At 41.7% G+C, this 20528-nt stretch overlaps 1 protein-coding gene across 2 annotated transcripts in view; it reads left to right on the forward strand.

Annotated features, from left to right (window-relative positions):
- Window positions 1-20528, forward strand: part of PIK3CG (phosphatidylinositol-4,5-bisphosphate 3-kinase catalytic subunit gamma) — a 56451-nt gene that overhangs the window by 18279 nt on the left and 17644 nt on the right. For both annotated transcript variants that reach the window (XM_075274091.1, XM_075274092.1), the window contains 6 exons: window positions 593-818; window positions 2179-2282; window positions 4598-4744; window positions 5905-5995; window positions 12420-12550; window positions 15126-15237. In XM_075274091.1, coding sequence (XP_075130192.1) covers window positions 593-818; window positions 2179-2282; window positions 4598-4744; window positions 5905-5995; window positions 12420-12550; window positions 15126-15237 — 811 coding nt within the window. The remainder of the gene's footprint in view (window positions 1-592; window positions 819-2178; window positions 2283-4597; window positions 4745-5904; window positions 5996-12419; window positions 12551-15125; window positions 15238-20528) is intronic.

The raw sequence follows: 20528 nt of genomic DNA on the forward strand, positions 1-20528 counted from the left end.
GAGGCTTTAGCCCTACAGTTTCTATGTATAAATATATATGAGAAAACATGTTATACTGAGTCTTTTCATACAGAACTAAGGTATGTATCAATCTTCTCAAGTCCTCCTGCTCTGTAACATGCTGTAGACTGCATATTAGACAGAATTTTCATGTGGATGGGTTCTTTTTAATGCAATATCACATTAAAATTTAATTCACAAGTGTTTAATTTCTGCAACTGCCCTATCTGAACGTATTTTGAAGAAATGTGTATTTGCTTGGTTCCAAAGCATCGTTGTACAGATGAATGGAACTTGCTTTCAGCTGCATACATTTCTTCACACTCTTCACATATCCTCTATGGAAATACTGGAAGTGGCTTTTCCATTTCTTTTGAATCCAATTATCACTTTAGCTAAAAAAAAAAATGCATCAAAAAGTGCATGTGTGATTTTATCTTGAATGCAAACACATACAATTATATTCTTGCCACAGAATGTTTGTTGTACAGAAAAAGCCAAATCACATGTTTCCATAGTCTTGTGAAAAGTTACATTGCATAAACTACATATGTATTCTACACTTGGATTCTAAATCTGCTTCTGTTTGCAGAGTAAACGTATTGGCCACTTCTTGTTTTGGTTCCTCAGAAGTGAGATTGCGCAGTCTATGCATTATCAGCAGCGTTTTGCAGTAATTCTGGAAGCTTATCTAAGAGGCTGCGGCACCTCAATGTTAAGTGATTTCATGAAGCAGGTTCAAGTCACAGAGGTTCTTCATAAAGTCACCATGGAGATCAAAAGTGTTTCTGCTGAGAAGTATGATGTCACTTCACAAGGTAGATGCCCTGCACTTTTCCATGACCATCAACAAAAACTAGAAATCACTTTTTCAAAAAACATTAGGGCTAAGGACCCACAGGACGATACACAGCCCTAAAGCGCTACAGTAAAAACCGCGACGGGAACGCATTGCGGTTATTCCTGCAGCACTTTGAACAGAAAGTTCATGGATTTTTCCTCTGCAGACTTTCTGTTACCATTATATCTAAAAGCCGCAAGCGTTTCCGTAGATATAATGACATGCTGCGATTTCTAAAACCGCGCCATGGGCCGACTCTGGAGGTTGCTGCCGCCAGGCAGAAGCCGTGGCTCAGCGAGCCGCAGGAGCCGCCTGAAGAAAGGGCAGCTCGCTTCTTTTTTCCACTAGCGGCAACATGCCATTAGTGAAAAAAAGAACGCTAGTGGTCTCCATAGACCACCACTGTATGGAGGCGGATTTTGAGGCGAAATCCGCTGTCAAAATCCGCCTCCTTGCCCCCGTGTGAACTAGCCCTTACACGTGTAAAAAAACACGTCAAAAAGTGTGCCAAAAACAACGTGTTTTTTTTAATGTGTTTTTTTACACGTGTAAAAGATTTCATTGAAGTCAATGGGAGTGTTATTTTTACATGTGTATTCTATAAATGTGTATTATGCTAAAATACACTCGCGTTAACTCCGTATGCACGAGCCCTAAGGCTAACACCCAATGTAGCGGATTTCAGCAAAAAAGCACTGCGGAAAAAACCATGGCAGCAATGCATTGCAGTTTTTCCTGCAACGCTTTTCACAGAGATTTCTTCTGTGGACTTTCTGCTTCAATTATACTAGCGTTTCGATAGGTATAATTGATATGTTGCGGTTTTGAATACCGCCATGGTTTTGGCAATCATAGTGTGTCCGCTTTGCATATTTTCCACAGTGTGTGGTTGGAATTCGCTTCCACTTTGCAAGGACTATGAAACACTGTGTTTTTTTTTGGGGGGGGGAGGGGGTTGTGCCATTTGCACCATGCAGGGCCCCGACATTACAGGGATATTCTCCCCTCGAAGTAACGTTAATAGGGAAGAATATTCCATGGAGCATGCCATCTTTTTGCTATTAGATTAATAAACATCCTCTATACTCTGTATTAAATTATGTAGAGGCCAATAGAAGTTGTTGCATTAAAGCGCCATACTATGTAATCTTATAGTACTCGTGCACCTGGGGCCACACTCAGATTCCTGCTGATATACTGAACTGATCTGGACTTCATTATGTTTCATTATGACTACATGGGTGCCCTGGTGCAGGCTATAGTTTTCTGAGTTAACGTAATGAATTTGATTTAATTCAGACTTCATATATCAGTTTATATTATCTTTTGTTTCTTAGTTATCACACAACTCCGGCAAAAGCTTGAAAAACTACAGGGATCTCTTCTTCCGGAGAGCTTTAGAGTGCCATATGATCCTGGACTAAGGGCTGGAGCACTGGTCGTAAGTCATGTCTATTTGTCTTCTCTACAGGTTGCATTCAGCTTGTAAATTGTTTGTACTTTTGCAGATAACTATAACTAACTAGCTTGTCCAGCAAGTAAAAGGTTGTTTGTTTGTTTTAAGCAAAACGATTAGAATTAGTTAAAAACATAAAAGCCCCAGTACTCATTTAATAATCCCCAGCTGCTCATGTTCTGACACTTCTCAGGTTCCCCACTAGTCTTTCTCTCCTGGTCCATCTGGATACCCAAGAAATAATGCTCAACTGATGACTGACTGAGGTGGGTCAATGCTTCAGACAATGATTGACTGAGCATTCATTTCCTATTAACAGTGGGCCAGGAAGTAGAGAATTTGGGAAGCTTCAGAACAGGAGCAGCGAGGGATTAGTATCACTTCTAGATTTTTTCACCATTCTGAACCTGGGCGTAACTAGCAGGGTAGCAGACACAGCATCTAACATAGAATATATAGAAAAGCTTTGACATCCAGGATTTATAGTATATAAGCTTGCCAAAAAGGTGGAGTATCTGTCTGTAGAAGAGATACACTCTCTGTTAGTTACTCAGGGCTCGTTCACATCTGTGCCCGGTCTCCGTTCTGCAGGTTTCCGTTTCCTGCACAAAACAGAGGCAGGAAACGGAAACCTGCAGTACTCTTTCATACCCATTCATTTGAATGGGTTTGAAAGAAGTCCGGCCGTGAGCGGCGGTGAGCGTTTTATGCTCTCCACCGCGAAACCGTTTTTTTTAAAATCGGACACCAAGTTGGACATGCAGTACTCTGTGTCCGGTTTAAAAAAAACGGTTTCGCGGCGGAGAGCATAAAACGCTCATGGCCGCTCACAGCCGGACCCGGTCTGACAGCTTTCCGTCTTCTGCATTCAGAAGACGGAAAGCTGAGAACGGACTCCGGGCGCTAGTGTGAACCTAGCGTCAGTCTCATTGATAATGTCTTCTGTTAGTTTGTCTATAGAGTCTGATGAAGGTGCAGATGGCTCGTGGCTTTATTGTGCTTTACTTATATGAATAAAGTGCTTAAACTGCATATTTAAAGAAACAGGAGTATTTAGTCCTTTTGATTATCTACAATAGTGCTGGGACCCTATGCTAAGCAGCTTGGCGCTATTCAGCTCACACCTTACACTTCATGTAATTGTAAAAGAGACCTACTTTTTTTCCTGGGTATCCAATGACCTGTTTTGTTTTATGTCATTGCTCTATTTATTATGTACACTATCAATGTGACTAAATGCTAAAAATGATCACACAATCTCCAGTGACACAAATGACCATCTTTCTTCTATAGAACGAAAAGCAAATCTGTCTTCTTCCATCTTGAAACCTGATGTATGGCTATGTCAATGAGACTTCACTGTGACGCTGTTAGATATCAGATTGTATTGTACTATAGCTTGATCATGACTGCAGTATTCATAGAATAACTTTTTTGTACTTCAGACATTGGAATTCTGTTTTATAATGAATTCAGCCATAAATTCTCCTTCAGTTGATATATAGATCACTTTACATGAACAAAGTGGTCACAGTTTTGGCCACCACTGCATATACAGCTTACTCATTGCATATTTAAAAAACATCCGTAATTTCGCTTCCTTGCTTAAGCTGTTTGCTTGCTGTCAGTGAATAGACATTGCACTTAACAGCCTATGCGCATGTTATCTGCATACAGAACTTGAGAAAAGCAGAAATGGCTTTTTTTGCCATTGAAAGTTTCTTTAAATAATAAATTGCGCATGATATTAACATGATATTATTTTTGTATTTATACAAGCTACCAGCAGAGGGAGGAAATAGTGTTAGTGCAACGTTCATACTGTTGCAAACCACTATATTACACTTATCCACCATTCTAATAGCCCTTTTTTCTACGTACCACCACAAACGCCTTGGTTGCGAGCAAGAAGAAATCAGAGTGCTTTGGACAGTGCTAAGGGGGAAACTGAAAGGTTCCTTGTACAGGGTACATGGTGCTGACCAGCTTAGATGCTAGTGCTTGTTTCTCATTGTCTTTCTCATAATAGACAATCAAGCAGGATATGTATGACATCATGGGCAGTACATGCGTCTCCTCCTTGCTAGGATTATTATGACACAGGACCATATTGTTATTGCCCATTGTTAAAGTCTCTGTATGTAGATACATTGCTTGGTTTCCTATGCAGAAAGAGCAGTACAGTAGTATGGTCAGCTATATGTTTTAGATTTTGTAATAAAATAGTAAATATAGTTATGATGACAAGCAGGGACTGTCATATCAGTCAGGCAATAAGAAATGTCTTTGCTTCACAAAAGGTGGAAAAGTGCAAAGTAATGGCGTCAAAAAAGAAGCCACTGTGGCTGGAGTTTAAGTGTGCTGACACAACCGCTCTGTCAAGTGAGACTATAGGAATAATATTTAAGCATGGCGACGACCTCCGTCAAGATATGCTCATTTTACAGGTAAATTTTTTGTCAACTATTGATCACTGGGTGTGGTAGTACCAACTTATATGGTTGAACAAAAAGGTTGAACAAAAGATTTGAAAATGATTCCCTAAAATGTAACTTTTAATAACAAATGCATAAAATACAGCGTACCCTAAAAATAATGGAGGCATCCCAATTCTATTAGTTTGGACCTCACCCAAACATTTCATGTATTGGGAGGAAAAAAGGAAAATACCTGTTCCCTCATGAGATGTTTGGGTGAGGTACAAACTAATAGAATTGAGAGACCTCCATTATTTTTAGGGTACGCTGTATTTTGTGCATTTGTTATTAAAAGTTATGTTTTAGGGAATCATTTTCAAACTTTGATTCACACTCATGGCATCATATATATTTTATGTTTCTTTTATAAACACCCCATGTGAAACTCAGGACACACATACAATACTCTCTTATGGCTGTTTATATTTATATGGACGGATTTCAGCTCTTAGAAATTCTATATACTGCTCAGGCTAGGTTCACATCTGCCACAGCCTCCCCTATAGATTCCATTTAAAACTGACAGAAAACTCAATGGTCACTCACAGATCTCATAGTAGTCTATGAATTCTGCAGGTAACCGCTTTTTTAGTGGACGGGCTCTCCATCTTTTTGGACCCCATACGGACCAGAACAACAGAGAGCCGAACACTAGTGTGAACCTAGCACAAGTGATAGCCTCTTGCATGGTACATTACCATGTGTGCCTCAGTATGATGACTCAAGCAAGACCCCAAGTTATATATTGACAAGAACAGTGAGAAGAACCTAACATCAGAAAAGTATCTTCAACATAATGAGCCATCTTTCTGTAATTTTGGTAGTATTAGATTTCATGGACATGGCTATTTTTCATGCAACTGAATAGTGTATTCCATGAGATGAATGCAGCATATACTGTACTAGGGGTTCTCTTTCTATAAGTTTCTGTACAAATCTCACAGAAACAAAATCGTCCCATGTACACACACCGTTTTGGTGTATTCTGTATTAACAATGTACAGTATACTAGTTTGTCTCCTAGAGGTTGAACCCTAACCAGCCAGAAATTTATGGCGCATCTGATTAGTATGATCAAACATTTTTTAGGTTTAAATAAATTAATTTGATGTATTCTTTATTTGGTTCAGATACTTAGAATTATGGAATCTATTTGGGAAGGTGAATCACTAGACCTTTGCCTGCTGCCCTATGGCTGCATTTCTACAGGAAACAAGATAGGTAAGTGATGGGGTGTGATAAATCTGCCTTTTCATGTGGTATACAGTATGTATATTTTTCTAATGTTCACAACTGACTGGTTATATTCTAAAACGTATGCATCATTTCCATCACCATTCCACTAGAGTGTGTTCTAGCTCTATGAATAACTGTTTGGTCATTGACTACCATTCACCACATTATGATTAATATGTTGTAAATATTTAACTATATAGAGCAGTTCATAAAATATATGGATACCAGAATATCTCAATTAGGGTATGTTCACACTGAGTATTTTGCAGGCGGATTTTGAAGCGGAATCCGCCTCAAAATCTACCTGCAAATTCATTTCAATGGGAGTCACTCGCTTTTTTTCCTGCTAGCGATTTTTTTCAGCCAGCAGGATAAAAAAAGTGGCATGCCCTATTTTCACGTGGATTACGCAGCTGAGTCAGCCACGACGTCCGAAGCTCAAGACACCCTCCTGCCGGAAAAGGATTCCGCTGTGTGAACTTACCCTAATCTGGTCCAAGCAGCCTCAACTTTTTTGAAATTGCTTCCTTTACACTTTGATTATGGTTGGTAAAATTCTCATCCATACAGTCATAAAAACATTGATGAGGCTCCAAGGTTGGGCACCAGTGTTAGTCAATAAGGCCTGATTTACAATTGTTTTTTCAATTTATCATAAATATCTTTGATGATGGAGATTTTATGGCTATATACTTACATGGCTATAATTGTTTGATATATACAGGTCCTGTCTCTAGGACGCTCAGCTATCACAAACATGTTTGCTAATTCTTTGCAGCCACTTTCCTTATCCAGTTCTGTAATGCTCTCATATATGTAGAAGTTGGAAAATAAGTAAACAAAACTGTTACATTCTCACCCACTCGAACTCCTGTGCCGTCTTCTGGTCTCCTTGTACAGCGCAGGAGGCATGTCCACTCATGATTACCTGCTCCTGGTCTCTTGTCATTCTATGTTGGCAAGGTTAGGGTTAACATTTGTGTGCTTTGTGATTGGCAGCTTATCTGCCAATCAAGCCTGGGGCGGGTTCTGGAGTTCCTTAACCACATGAGGACCGCCGTACGTAAATTTACGGCCTCATGTGCTGGTACCTAAAGACCGGACTATTGCCGAAATACGTCCGGCCTTTAGGTACCTTTCTGGCGGGGGGAGGGGTGCGGGGGGGACAGGGGTTAGGTGTTACTAACACCTAACCCCTTCCTCCATAACGTCCAGTCGGAACTGAGTCCGACTGGACGTGTTAACCCTTTCGATCGCGCCGTCAAACATCACGGCGCGATCGAAAGGGATCCGCCGACAATTGAAAGTGATCGGCACCCCCCGTGGCGAGATCGAGGGGTGCCGATGTCAGTAGAAGGTAGTCTGGGGTCTGGCCAGTGACCCCAGACTACCGGAGCCCCCACATACCTGGTGATCCTGCCAGGCGGTGGAGGAAGTGAGCGATGTGTCTCACTTCCTCTGCAGCTTGCAGGACACGAGCAGGCTCATGTCCTGCTCGTGTCCTGCAAGCTACTATACAGAATCAGTTGGTGCTTTCATCAAAGCATCAACTGATTCAAGTGTCCTAAAGGGACACATGAAAAAGTTAAAAAAAAAAGTTTAAAAAAAAAAAAAAAGTGTATGAAAAAAGTAATAAAGTTCTAAAGTCCAAAAATCCCTTTTTTCTATACAAAATGAATTATGTAAAAAAAAGCACTAAAAATTAAAAAAAGCAATACATATTTGGTATCGCCGCGTCCGTAACAACCTGTACAATAAAACTGAAATAATATTTAATGTACACGGTGAACGTCGGGGAAAAAAAACGGAAAAAACTCGCCGGAAGTAATGATTTTTTGCCATCTCATCCTACAAAATATGCTATAAAAAGTGATCAAAAAGTCATATTCACCCCACAACAATGCCAATAAAAAGCGCACATTTTCCCGCAAAAAATAAGCCCTCAACCAACACTGTCAACCGAAAAATAAAAATGTTACGCCTCTCAGAAGATGGCGATGCAAAAAACATTGATTTATGTCCCCATATGTGTTTTTGTTCTGCAGACTTAGTATCGCATAAAAAAATAGCATAAATGAGGTATCGCCGTAACCGTACCGACCCGCAGAATAAAGGACACATGTTACTTATACTGTACGCTGCATGGCGAAAAATTTAAAATGTAAAACTCAATGCAGGATTGATTTTTTTTTTTTTTAATCCAGCAAGAAAGAGTTAATAAAATGTAATCAGTAAGTTGTAGGCACCCAAAAATGGTGTCATTACAAAATGCATCTCATCCCGCAAACAACAAACCCTTATATGGCCATGTCACCAGAAAAATAAAGAAAATATAGCATCTAGCAATGTGAAGGCAAAACCCCCCCAAAATCGCCAAATTATTAGAACACAACTGGCTGCGGCAGGTAGGGAATATATAAGCTGTGCGAGCGAATATCAGGGGACACCCCAGATTTACAGCTTATGAGTGAAAAAACACCAGAAGTGACCCCCAGAGTGACTCGACCAATCATAGGAGCTCCTGGGACATAGTAGGGAATTTGGTGTCTGCAATGTTCTCCGCACTGCTTATATGTTCCCTCTTCGCCATCCGCTGTGCAGTCACGTCCAGGATACTAATACTCACTACACCCCCTGATAAATTCTTTGAGGGGTGCAGTTTTCAAAATGGGGTCACTCCTTTGGGGAGTCCGCTTTTCTGGTACCTTACAAGCTCTACAAACATGACATGGCGTTCAAATACCAAACATCCAAATCTGTGCTCCAAAAGCCGCATAGCGCTCCTTCGCTTCTGCGCCCTGCTGTGCGCCCAAACTGCAGTTTATGCCACATGTATGACACATGTATGACACTGGTGTACCCGTTATATCGGACGTAATGTCATATGTGGTATAAACTGATATTAGGGCACAGCCAGACACAGAAGGGAAGAAGGGTTATTGGGTTTTTGGAGCACAGACGGTTTGGTTTTTGGATGCCATGACGCTTTTGCAGAGCTGAAACGCCAGTAACGTCCCTGATATGAGACGTTATTTTGGAAACTACACCCCTGAAGGATTTATCCAGGGGTACAGAGAGCATTTTTAACCCCCAAGTGTTGCTATAACTTATTATCCATAAATAAATACGAAGCTGATTGTGAAAGGTGAAAATGACAATTTTTCCAGGAATCCGTCATTTCAGTGCGTAATATATTGTGCCCGACTTGTATCAGAGATGAACGCTCTAAAAGCTGTTGTGCCCGGGATACCCGCTTACCAGTTTTTGGAGTGTCTCTGCTGACATAAGTTGGGCACAACATATCAGATACTGAAATGGCGAATCTCTGGAAAATTTTCATTTTTAACTTCTCATTATCAGCTGTGATTTCATTTCTGGAAACTAAATAAATGCAACACTCAGGGGTTAAAAATGCTCGCTACACCACTTGATAAATCCCATGAGTGGGGTAGTGTCCAAAATGGGGTGACATGTCTGCAGATTCCACTTTATTGGCAATTCAGGGGCTTTGCAAAAGTGGCATGACTTCCAAAAACCAAACTGTGCTCCAAAAACCAAAATAGCGCTCCTTCCCTTCTGTGCCCGGCTGTGCCCAAACAGCCATTTATACCCACATATGGCATTAAGTACGTTATCCGGGGTACCCCAGTGTCATACATGTGGGCATACACTGCTATTTGGGTACCCAGCAGGACGCAGATGTGAAGGAGCGATATGTGCTTTTGGAGTGCAGATTTAGATTCTTTGTTTTTGGACACCACGTCACATTTGCAGAGGCCCTAAAATTGTCCCTACAAAATGGGGTCACTTCTTGGTGAATTCCAGTTTACGGTCACCTGTGTAGTTTCTAAAATGGGGTCACAATGGGGGGTTTCCATTGTATTGATACTTTAGGGGCTCAGCTAATGCGACATGGCACCTGAGAACTATTCCAGCCACATCTGCTTTCTAAAAGCCAAATAGCGCTCTTTCCATTCTGAGCCCCACTATGTACCCATACAGCAGATTATGGCCACATATTGGGTATTTCCGTGTTAAGAAGAAATTGTGTAACAAACTCTGGGGGGCTTTTAATTCTTCAGCTACTTGCAAAATTAAAAATATGGCGCTAAATGGATAATTAATTGGAAAAAAAAGTAATTTTTCATTTTTACGTCCCATTGTTAATAAAATCTGTGAATCAGCTGTGAGGCCAAAATGCTCACCAAACCCCTAGATAAATTCTATGAGGGGTGTAGTTTCCAAAATGGGGTCACTTTTAGGGGGTTTCCACTGTATTGGTACTTTAGGGGCTCTGCAAATGCGACATGGTACCTGAAAAATATTCCAGCAAAATCTGCCCTTCAAAAGCCGAACAGCGCTCTTTCCATTCTGAGCCCCGCCATGTTCCCATACAGTAGATTATGGCCACATATGGGGCATTTCTGTGTTCAGGAGAAATTGTATAACGAGCTTTTTCTCCTTTATCCTCTTGTGAAAATGAAAAATTTGGGGCTAAATTGACAGTTTGTTGGAAAAAAAGTAAATTTTCATTTCCATGTCCCAATGTTAATAAAATCTGTGAAACAGCTGTAGGGTCAAAATGCTCACTCTACCCTTTGATATGTTCTGTGGGGGGTGTAGTTTCCAAAATGGGGTCACTTTTAGGGGGTTTCCACTGTATTGGTTCTCTAGGGGCTCTGCTAATGCAACATGGCACCTAAAATTATTCCAGCAAAATCTGCCATCCAAAAGCAAAATAGCGCTCCTTCCATTCCAAGCCCCTCCATGTTCCCATACAGCAGAATATGGCCACATATGGGGTATTGCCGTGTTCAGGATAAATTGTTTAACAAACTTTGGGGGGCTTTTACTCCTTTAACCCCTTGTGAAAATGAAAACTTTGGGGATAAAGTGACATTTTAGTAATTTTTCTTGTACACATTCCAATGTTAGTAAAATCTGTGAAACAACTGTAGGGTCTAAATACTCACTATACCCCTTGATGAATTCTGTGAGGGGTGTAGATTCTAAAATGGGGTCACTTTTGGGGGGTTTCCATTGTTTTGGTACGCTAAGGGCTCTGCAAATGCGACATGGTGCCTGAAAATTATTCCAGCAAAATATGCTGTTCAAACACCCAGTGTCGCTCCTTCCCTTTCGTGCACTGCCGTGTGCCCAAAAATCAGTTTACACCCACATGTGGGGTATTTCTGTGCACGGGAGAAATTGCATAACAAAATGTGAGATGCATTTTCTCCTTTAACCCTTTGTGAATGTGTTAATTTTAGGTCTAAATGAATGTATTAGTGAAAAAAAATGAAATGTCTAAATTTGACCTCCATATTATTTTTATTCTTATGAAATGCTTAAAGGGTTAACAAACATCCCAAATGCTGTTTTGAATAATTTGAGGGGTGTAGTTTTGAAAATGGGGTGATTTATGAGGGTTTCTATTATATAGGCCTTTATAATTCCTTTCAGAACTGAAGTGTTCCCTAAAAAATTAGTTTGAGGAATTTTCTTGTAAATCTGGAAAATCGCTGTTACACTTGTAAGCCTTGTAACGTCCAAAATAAATTAAAAGACAATCAAAAGATGATGCAGATATAAAGCAGAGATATGGTAGATAATATTTATTCATGTATTTGGATGGTATGACTATCTGCCTGAAAAGCAGAGAATTTCACATTTTGAAAATTGCAATTTTTTCCAAATTTCCATCAAATTTGCTAGTTTTTGTATAAATAAATACAAAAATATTGATTAGTGTTTACCACTAACATGAAGTATAATGTGTTACGAAAAAACAATCTCAAAATCACTTGTGTAAGTTAAAGCGTCTCAAAGTTATTGCCATTTAAAGTGACACATGTCAGTTTTGAAAAAAGAGGCCCGGTCCTTAATGTACTTCTGGGCCTGGTCCTTAACCGGTTAAACAGGTCATAAGTCTTCACATGGTTGCTGGCTATTGTGTCTCTGGCCTTGCTGAGTGTTTCCTTTGCTCTGGTATTGTATTTGCTGAATTCTACTTTTTGGCTTTTTTGACTAATCTTTTGGATTGTGATTTGGTACTGTTTTGTCACTCTGATTTGATCCTTGGCTTGCTGACTCCTGTGTTGTGTTGTCTTGTTCTGTGTATCACTTATCTAGAGTAGGGTTTCTCATCCAGTTGTCCCTCTCATTAAGACAGTTGCAGCAAATAGGTAGGGACATGGGATGGGTCGAGTTTTAGGGCTCACTATCTCTGTCTTCCCTTTCCTTAGCAGTGTTTATTGGGGATTACCTTTGGGTAATTTTAACAAAAACAGACCATACGTATGATGAATTTGATGTAGCTGTATACATTAGAAAAAATACTTGGACCATGTAACATGCTGCAGTTTGTAAGGCTGAAAAAATGTCACTTACATCCATGTTCACCTTTCAGGAATGATTGAAATTGTTAAAGATGCCACCACTATTGCTCAGATACAGCAAAGTACAGTGGGAAACACTGGTGCATTTAAAGATGAAGTTCTAAGTCAGTGGTTGAAAGAAAAATGTCCTCTTGAAGATAAGGTATAATTTCATAATATGGTTTTATCCACAGATCCATTTCTTATTCCTGTATATCGAAATTGTAAATGATAGTAGTTGTAGTGGCTAATGATGGAAAGTATTTTGTTATATGAAATCTACAAGTGTATAATCAGTTACAGTTGTATTACTGTAAGTTACTAGTCACTGCTGTATGGAATAGTGCAGTCTGCTGCATTATTACATGCAGTAAAAACCTTTGTAGGACATATAATAAGTGTCCTTATGTCCTTATCACTAATCTGTTTACAATTTTCTACTTTTAATCCCCTTATCTGTCCTCTAGTCAAGTCTTCTCCTAGATTAAAAGAAAAAAAATATCTAACGTAAACTGACACATTTTAAACGGACAGCATTTGCTATCAGCATAAAAAGGTATCAGTTTGCAATCAGTATGTGCATCATACTCAAACGGAATTCAAATGGACTGATCACATAAGCATGTGTAAGGGAGCATTCACACTACCGTCGGTGTCCAACAGCTAGTGTCCGCTGTTAATGTCCGTTCAAAATCTTGTGCGGACATTAGCTTTGGACACTAACTGTGTCCGTGACATTTTGCATTGATTTAAGTGGACATTGGGTGCATTCTTAAAAGTCCGTGGGTGTCCTTAACTGTCCGTTCCCAAAGTTGTCCGACTTTTCAAACGGACAGCAAAACCCAAAAAGATTTGTAGCTGGCGTCAGAAGTTGACTTACTGACTCCACAGCCCTGGAATGGAGGCCATCCACTTATATGATAATAATTTTCAACATTCTGCATTCAACATTTTACAATTTTAAAGTTTTAACTTCATGTTTTTTTTCCATCCATTTTGCAGATCATTCAATGGATGCAGTAAAGAATGCAACAAAATAATGCAAACAGCCATCTGATTACATAGACAAAAAAAAAACTGATCTGTTTCTGTACATTTTTTTTGTTAGATACAGAAGTGTGGTATACTACATTTGTAAGTCCAATGTAAATGGAGGGCCATCCTTTTGCATCTGTTTCTTCATTAGTTGTTTGCATCCATTGAATTGTGGACAGGTTATCAGACATGCACATTACGTGTGTGAGAAGATAACCTGGCTACAATAAGGAAATCATGTCTGATTTTCTGCCATAGAATCTTATTACATTCATGGTCATATCCATTGGATACAGATCAAGACAACAGACTGTCACCACTAAGGGCTCGTTCACATCTGCGCCCTGGGTCTCCGTTATGCAGGTTTCTGTTTCCTGCACGAAACGGAAACCTGCAGTAATTTTTCAAACCATTCATTTGAATGGGTTTGAAAAGTGTCCGGCTGTGAGTGCCAGTGAGCATTTTGTGGTCTCCGCAGCGAAACGTTTTTTTTTTTTTAACCAGACACAAAGTCGAACATGCTGGACTTTGTGTCCGGTTAAAAAAAAAAACAAAACAGTTTTGCCGCGGAGAGCACAAAACGCTCACCGGCGCTCATGGCCAGACACGGACTGTCAAGTTTCCGTCTTCTGTCTGCAGGTCCCCAGGTCTGCATAAGACGGAAACCTGAAAACGGAAATCAATCGCTGGTGTGAACCCAGTGTAAGATGTTTAGAGAAAATCTTAAACATACTGTAAACTTTTTATTTACTGATATTTGCAAAAATGTTTAATGTTCAATTGTCTAGAAATTAAAGATGGTTATATTCTATTAAATACCCCTATATATGTCATGATGGTGCTGTCTAGCTACATAAAAGGTTGTGTGGATGTTTTGCAAAGATAAATTACTTAGATTAATATAAATATGAAATCTGCAGTGATGTCCCAATGTCATCATTCCTCTTCTGGTGCTGCGACTTCTACTTTCACATTGGTTCTGAAAGAGGCAGGCAGCTGTCTGTGTCATGGGGCAGTCTGTCTGCAGTGGTGTGTAGGCCTGGTGCTGAACTTCTGCTTTATTTTCCTACTGCTGTCACTAGGTTTACCACTGCAATGGCAGCACAACCATGAAAGCAGTAAGAAGTTTCAAAAGTAAAACCAGTACTTGTTCAAAGGAATTTTCTAAGCCATATAATAAAAGAGACATCTGAAAAACTTCTGGTAGAAAAAAAACCAAAACGTGATTCCTTTATTCACCAGACATGAACTGTGACATTTCAACCCCTCCACTTGAGAAAACCCCTGTAGGGCTGAAATGCCACAGTTCGTGTCTGCTGCATGCCTGGGTTCAGCTGTTTTTCAGTGCTGCGGTTCTCTCTTTTATTCTAATCACTGAGCTGCCCCTAGTGGTGGCTACTAGCAGCAAGTGTTATTGCTTGGAGATGCATAGGAGAAATTTATCAATGGATTTATACCCATTGTCTACATTGAATGTTCAGAATGTACACCATATTAATATGATGGGTCCATTTAATATTGTAACATGAGGACTCACTGTAGTTATTACATTTTATGGATTCTCTGGATTTCCGAGAATCACTTAGACACAACATGCAAATTTTCTAAGAGCATATTAAATAAAGCAGATGATAAGCTTATGAAGCTTTGCAAGATGTTTCTGCTGAATTACGGATCTAATGCATCATTTTGCTTCTTAATAGTTGAATGCTGCTGTGGAGAGGTTTGTGTATTCCTGCGCTGGATACTGTGTTGCAACTTTTGTACTTGGAATTGGGGACAGACACAATGATAATATAATGGTAACTGAAACAGGTAAGATCATAGTTTGTAGACCACTGTAGTGTATAAAATTCATGTCCACAGTATTTATTGGTATAGTTTGATGTACTTTGCCAAATAACAATGACAGATGAAATAAATAGCAAATGCAGTTTGTATTTTTTAAGTGAACATGAGCTGAATGTGTCATTTTTTTTCCCTACAACACAGGATTGCTTTAAATATTTAATCTCTACTAAAATATTTAACAACTCATAATGGCTCAGTGACATGGGAAATGAAAACGGATTAGAGCTAAGCCTAGAATGTTCTCTTTTCGCATACCCTAAATATCATTATTAAACTTACTGTTGAAAGCCAGGACATTATTTAGAAATATCAGTTTATGTTATAACTGATCAACAGTACATATATAAATGTGACAATATGCACTAAGAGAGCCATGTCTTGCTGGCCTTCACTAAACCTAAAAATGAATTATATTAAGAGTGATTGGGGATTCATTTTTTTGTTCTGCTGCATACAGCAGAGGCTTGAGCTAAAGGTAGTTACAGGAATAGGAGTGTAAGGAGAAGTAGAGTGAGGGACATGGCTTTAGCTCCTGGGACACATTCAGAATTTTTTTGTTTTAATATGTTTCTCATTAAAAGGTTGCAGTGTTGTTCTGGGTTCTGCAGCGCTACAAAAAGTAGGATGTTCTGAGCACTGCAGTCACAGCACTTGCACAACTACGGTGAACCCTTACTGTGAATCAAGTTTTATGTTAAACATATTTCGAAAGAATTTTTGTGAGGTTTTTAAAAAATTCTCCATTTTATTATATAAAGTTATATATAAGTTTTAAAAGAAATTCCAAAAATCATGCAGGGCATTAGCCAAATAACATGCTGAGACTTTGTGTTTTCTGTAGCAGAATACTTTGCAGCAGTCACCTCACTTACCAGCACACTGATGATCACAACTATCATGTATATGTAGATAAAACACAGAATCCACCAGTCACAATAGGTTATTTCACTTTTTTTTTTTTTTTTACTCCCCCCACCGTGTAATGACCTTTGAACAAGTTCCAGAGCCTGCCTAGAACACACTCCCATAGAAGTCAATAGGATCTGCTCCAGACCATAGTGTCTATGGCTCATCACCAGACAGTAAGCTACAAACTATTTTAGGTTTAGCAGCAAGTGATGGAATTCAAAGATTTTTAGGCATTTTTAAAATATAGATAATAGAGATGAGCGAACACTAAAATGTTCGAGGTTCGAAATTCGATTCGAACAGCCGCTCAATGTTCGTGTGTTCGAACGGGTTTCGAACCCCATTATAGTCTATGGGGAACAGATACTCGTTAAGGGGGAAACCCAAATCCGTGTCTGGAGGGTCACCAAGTCCACTATGACACCCCAGGAAATGATGCCAACACCTCTGGAATGACACTGGGACAGCAGGGGAAGCATGTCTGGGGGCATCTAACACACCAAAGACCCTCTATTACCCCAACATCACAGCCTAACAACTACACACTTTACACACTCAATACCACCTCTCTGACAGTAGGAAAACACCTTGAAACATGTGTATTTGGCACTTGCAGTGAGGAGAGCTTGTCACCAGCAGTGAATTTGGCCCTTGTAGTAAGTTGAGGTTGGCACCAACATTTGTTTTGAAAATCAGGGTGGATTGAGCCTCTAACCAGCAGAGTTTGGGCAAATTCATGGTGGAGGGAGCCTCTAAAAACCCCAGTTTGGACCAATTCATGGTGGAGGGAGACTCTAAAAACCCCAGTTTGGACCAATTCATGGTGGAGGGAGCCTCTAAAAACCCCAGTTTGGACCAATTCATGGTGGAGGGAGCCTCTAACCAGCCCAGTTTGGGCAAATTCATGGTGGAGGGAGCCTCTAACCAGCCCAGTTTGGACCAATTAATGGTGGAGGGAGCCTCTAACCAGCCCAGTTTGGACCAATTAATGGTGGAGGGAGCCTCTAACCACCCCAGTTTGGACCAATTCATGGTGGAGGGAGCCTCTAACCAGCCCAGTTTGGACCAATTCATGGTGGAGGGAGCCTCTAAAAAACCCAGTTTGGACCAATTCATGGTGGAGGGAGCCTCTAAACAGCCCAGTTTGGGCAAATTCATGGTGGAGGGAGCCTCTAACCACCCCAGTTTGGACCAATTCATGGTGGAGGGAGCCTCTAAACAGCCAAGTTTGGACCAATTCATGGTGAAGGGAGCCTCTAAAAACCCGTTTGGACCAATTCATGGTGGAGGGAGCCTCTAACCAGCCCAGTTTGGGCAAATTCATGGTGGAGGGAGCCTCTAAACAGCCCAGTTTGGGCAAATTCATGGTGGAGGGAGCCTCTAACCAGCCCAGTTTGGACCAATTCATGGTGGAGGGAGCCTCTAACCAGCCCAGTTTGGGCAAATTCATGGTGGAGGGAGCCTCTAAACAGCCCAGTTTGGGCAAATTCATGGTGGAGGGAGCCTCTAACCAGCCCAGTTTGGACCAATTAATGGTGGAGGGAGCCTCTAAACAGCCAAGTTTTGGGAAATTCATGGTGGAGGGAGCCTCTAACCAGCCCAGTTTGGACCAATTAATGGTGGAGGGAGCCTCTAACCACCCCAGTTTGGACCAATTCATGGTGGAGGGAGCCTCTAAACAGCCAAGTTTGGACCATTGGAGGGAGCTCTAAAAACCCCAGTTTGGACCAATTCATGGTGGAGGGAGCCTCTAACCAGCCCAGTTTGGGCAAATTCATGGTGGAGAGGAGCCTCTAACCAGCCCAGTTTTGGACAATTAATGGTGGAGGGAGCCTCTAAACAGCCAATGTTTTGGGAAATTCATGGTGGAGGGAGCCTCTAACCAGCCCAGTTTGGACCAATTCATGGTGGAGGGAGCCTTCTAACCAGCCCAGTTTGGACCAATTCATGGTGGAGGGAGCCTCTAAACAGCCCAGTTGGGCAAATTCATGGTGGAGGGAGCCTCTAACCAGCCAGTTTGGACCAATTAACCTGAGTGGAGGGAGCCTCTAAACAGCCAAGTTTTGGGACCAATTCATGGTGGAGGGAGCCTCTAACCAGCCCAGTTTGGGACCAATTCATGGTGGAGGGAGCCTCTAACCAGCCCAGTTTGGACCAATTCATGGTGGAGGGAGCCTCTAAAACCCCAGTTTGGACCAATTCATGGTGGAGGGAGCCTCTAACTAGCCCAGTTTGGACCAATTAATTGTGGAGGGGAGCCTCTAACCAGCCCAGTTTGGACCAATTAATGGTGGAGGGAGCCTCTAACCACCCCAGTTTGGCAAATCATGGTGGAGGGAGCCTCTAACCAGCCCAGTTTGGACCAATTAATGGTGGAGGGAGCCTCTAAACAGCCAGTTTTGGGAAATTCATGGTGGAGGGAGCCTCTAACCAGCCCAGTTTGGACCAATTCATGGTGGAGGGAAGCCTCTAAAACCAGCCCAGTTTGGGCAAATTCATGGTGGAGGGGAGCCTCTAAAAAACCCAGTTTGGACCAATTCATGGTGGAGGGAGCCTCTAATTAGCCCAGTTTGGACCAATTAATTGTGGAGGGAGCCTCTAACCAGCCCAGTTTGGACCAATTAATGGTGGAGGGAGCCTCTAACCACCCCAGTTTGGACCAATTCATGGTGGAGGGAGCCTCTAAACAGCCAAGTTTGGACCAATTCATGGTGGAGGGAGCCTCTAAAACCCCCAGTTTGGACCAATTCATGGTGGAGGAGCCTCTAACCAGCCCAGTTTGGGCAAATTCATGGTGGAGGGAGCCTCTAAACAGCCAGTTTGGGCAAATTCATGGTGGAGGGAGCCTCTAACCAGCCCAGTTTGGACCCAATTAATGGTGGAGGGAGCCTCTAAACAGCCAAGTTTTGGGAAATTCATGGTGGAGGGAAGCCTCTAACACAGCCCAGTTTGGGCAAATTCATGGTGGAGGGAGCCTCTAAACAGCCCAGTTTGGGCAAATTCATGGTGGAGGGAGCCTCTAACCAGCCCAGTTTGGACCAATTAATGGTGGAGGGAGCTCTAAACAGCCAAGTTTTGGGAAATTCATGGTGGAGGGAGCCTCTAACCAGCCCAGTTTGGACCAATTCATGTGGAGGGAGCCTCTAACCAGCCCAGTTTGGACCAATTCATGGTGGAGGGAGCCTCTAAACAGCCAGTTTGGGCAAATTCATGGTGGAGGGAGCCCTCTAAAAAACCCAGTTTGGACCAATTCATGGTGGAGGGAGCCTCTAATTAGCCAGTTTGGACCAATTAATTGTGAGGGAGCCTCTAACCAGCCCAGTTTGGACCAATTAATGGTGGAGGGAGCCTCTAACCACCCCAGTTTGGGCAAATTCATGTGGAGGGAGCCTCTAACCAGCCCTGTTTGGACCAATTAATGGTGGAGGGGAGCCTCTAAACAGCCAAGTTTTGGGAAATTCATGGTGGAGGAGCCTCTAACCAGCCCAGTTTGGACCAATTCATGGTGGAGGGAGCCTCTAAACAGCCCAGTTTGGGCAAATTCATGGTGGAGGGAGCCTCTAAAAAACCCAGTTTGGACCAATTCATGGTGGAGGGAGCTCTAATTAGCCCAGTTTGGACCAATTAATTGTGGAGGGAGCCTCTAACCAGCCCAGTTTGGACCAATTAATGGTGGAGGGAGCCTCTAACCACCCCAGTTTGGACCAATTCATGGTGGAGGGAGCCTCTAAACAGCCAAGTTTGGACCAATTCATGGTGGAGGGAGCCTCTAAAACCCCAGTTTGGACCAATTCATGGTGGAGGGAGCCTCTAACCAGCCAGTTTGGGCAAATTCATGGTGGAGGGAGCCTCTAAACAGCCAGTTTGGGCAAATTCATGGGTGGAGGGAGCCTCTAACCAGCCAGTTTGGACCAATTAATGGTGGAGGGAGCCTCTAACCAGCCAGTTTGGACCAATTAATGGTGGAGGGAGCCTCTAACCTGCCCAGTTTGGACCAATTAATGGTGGAGGGAGCCTCTAACCACCCCAGTTTGGACCAATTCATGGTGGAGGGAGCCTCTAACCAGCCCAGTTTGGACCAATTCATGGTGGAGGGAGCCTCTAACCAGCCCAGTTTGGACCAATTCATGGTGGAGGGAGCCTCTAAAAAACCCAGTTTGGACCAATTCATGGTGGAGGGAGCCTCTAAACAGCCCAGTTTGGGCAAATTCATGGTGGAAGGAGCCTCTAACCAGCAGAGTTGGTGGAAATCAGGGTGGAGGGAGCCTCTAAACCAGCAGAGTTGGGGGAAATCATGTTGGAGGGAGCTAGTATTAGCAGAATTGTGCAACGCTTATGGTGGATGA

This window comes from Leptodactylus fuscus, chromosome 5 (assembly GCF_031893055.1).
Source record: "Leptodactylus fuscus isolate aLepFus1 chromosome 5, aLepFus1.hap2, whole genome shotgun sequence".
NCBI lineage: Eukaryota > Metazoa > Chordata > Amphibia > Anura > Leptodactylidae > Leptodactylus > Leptodactylus fuscus.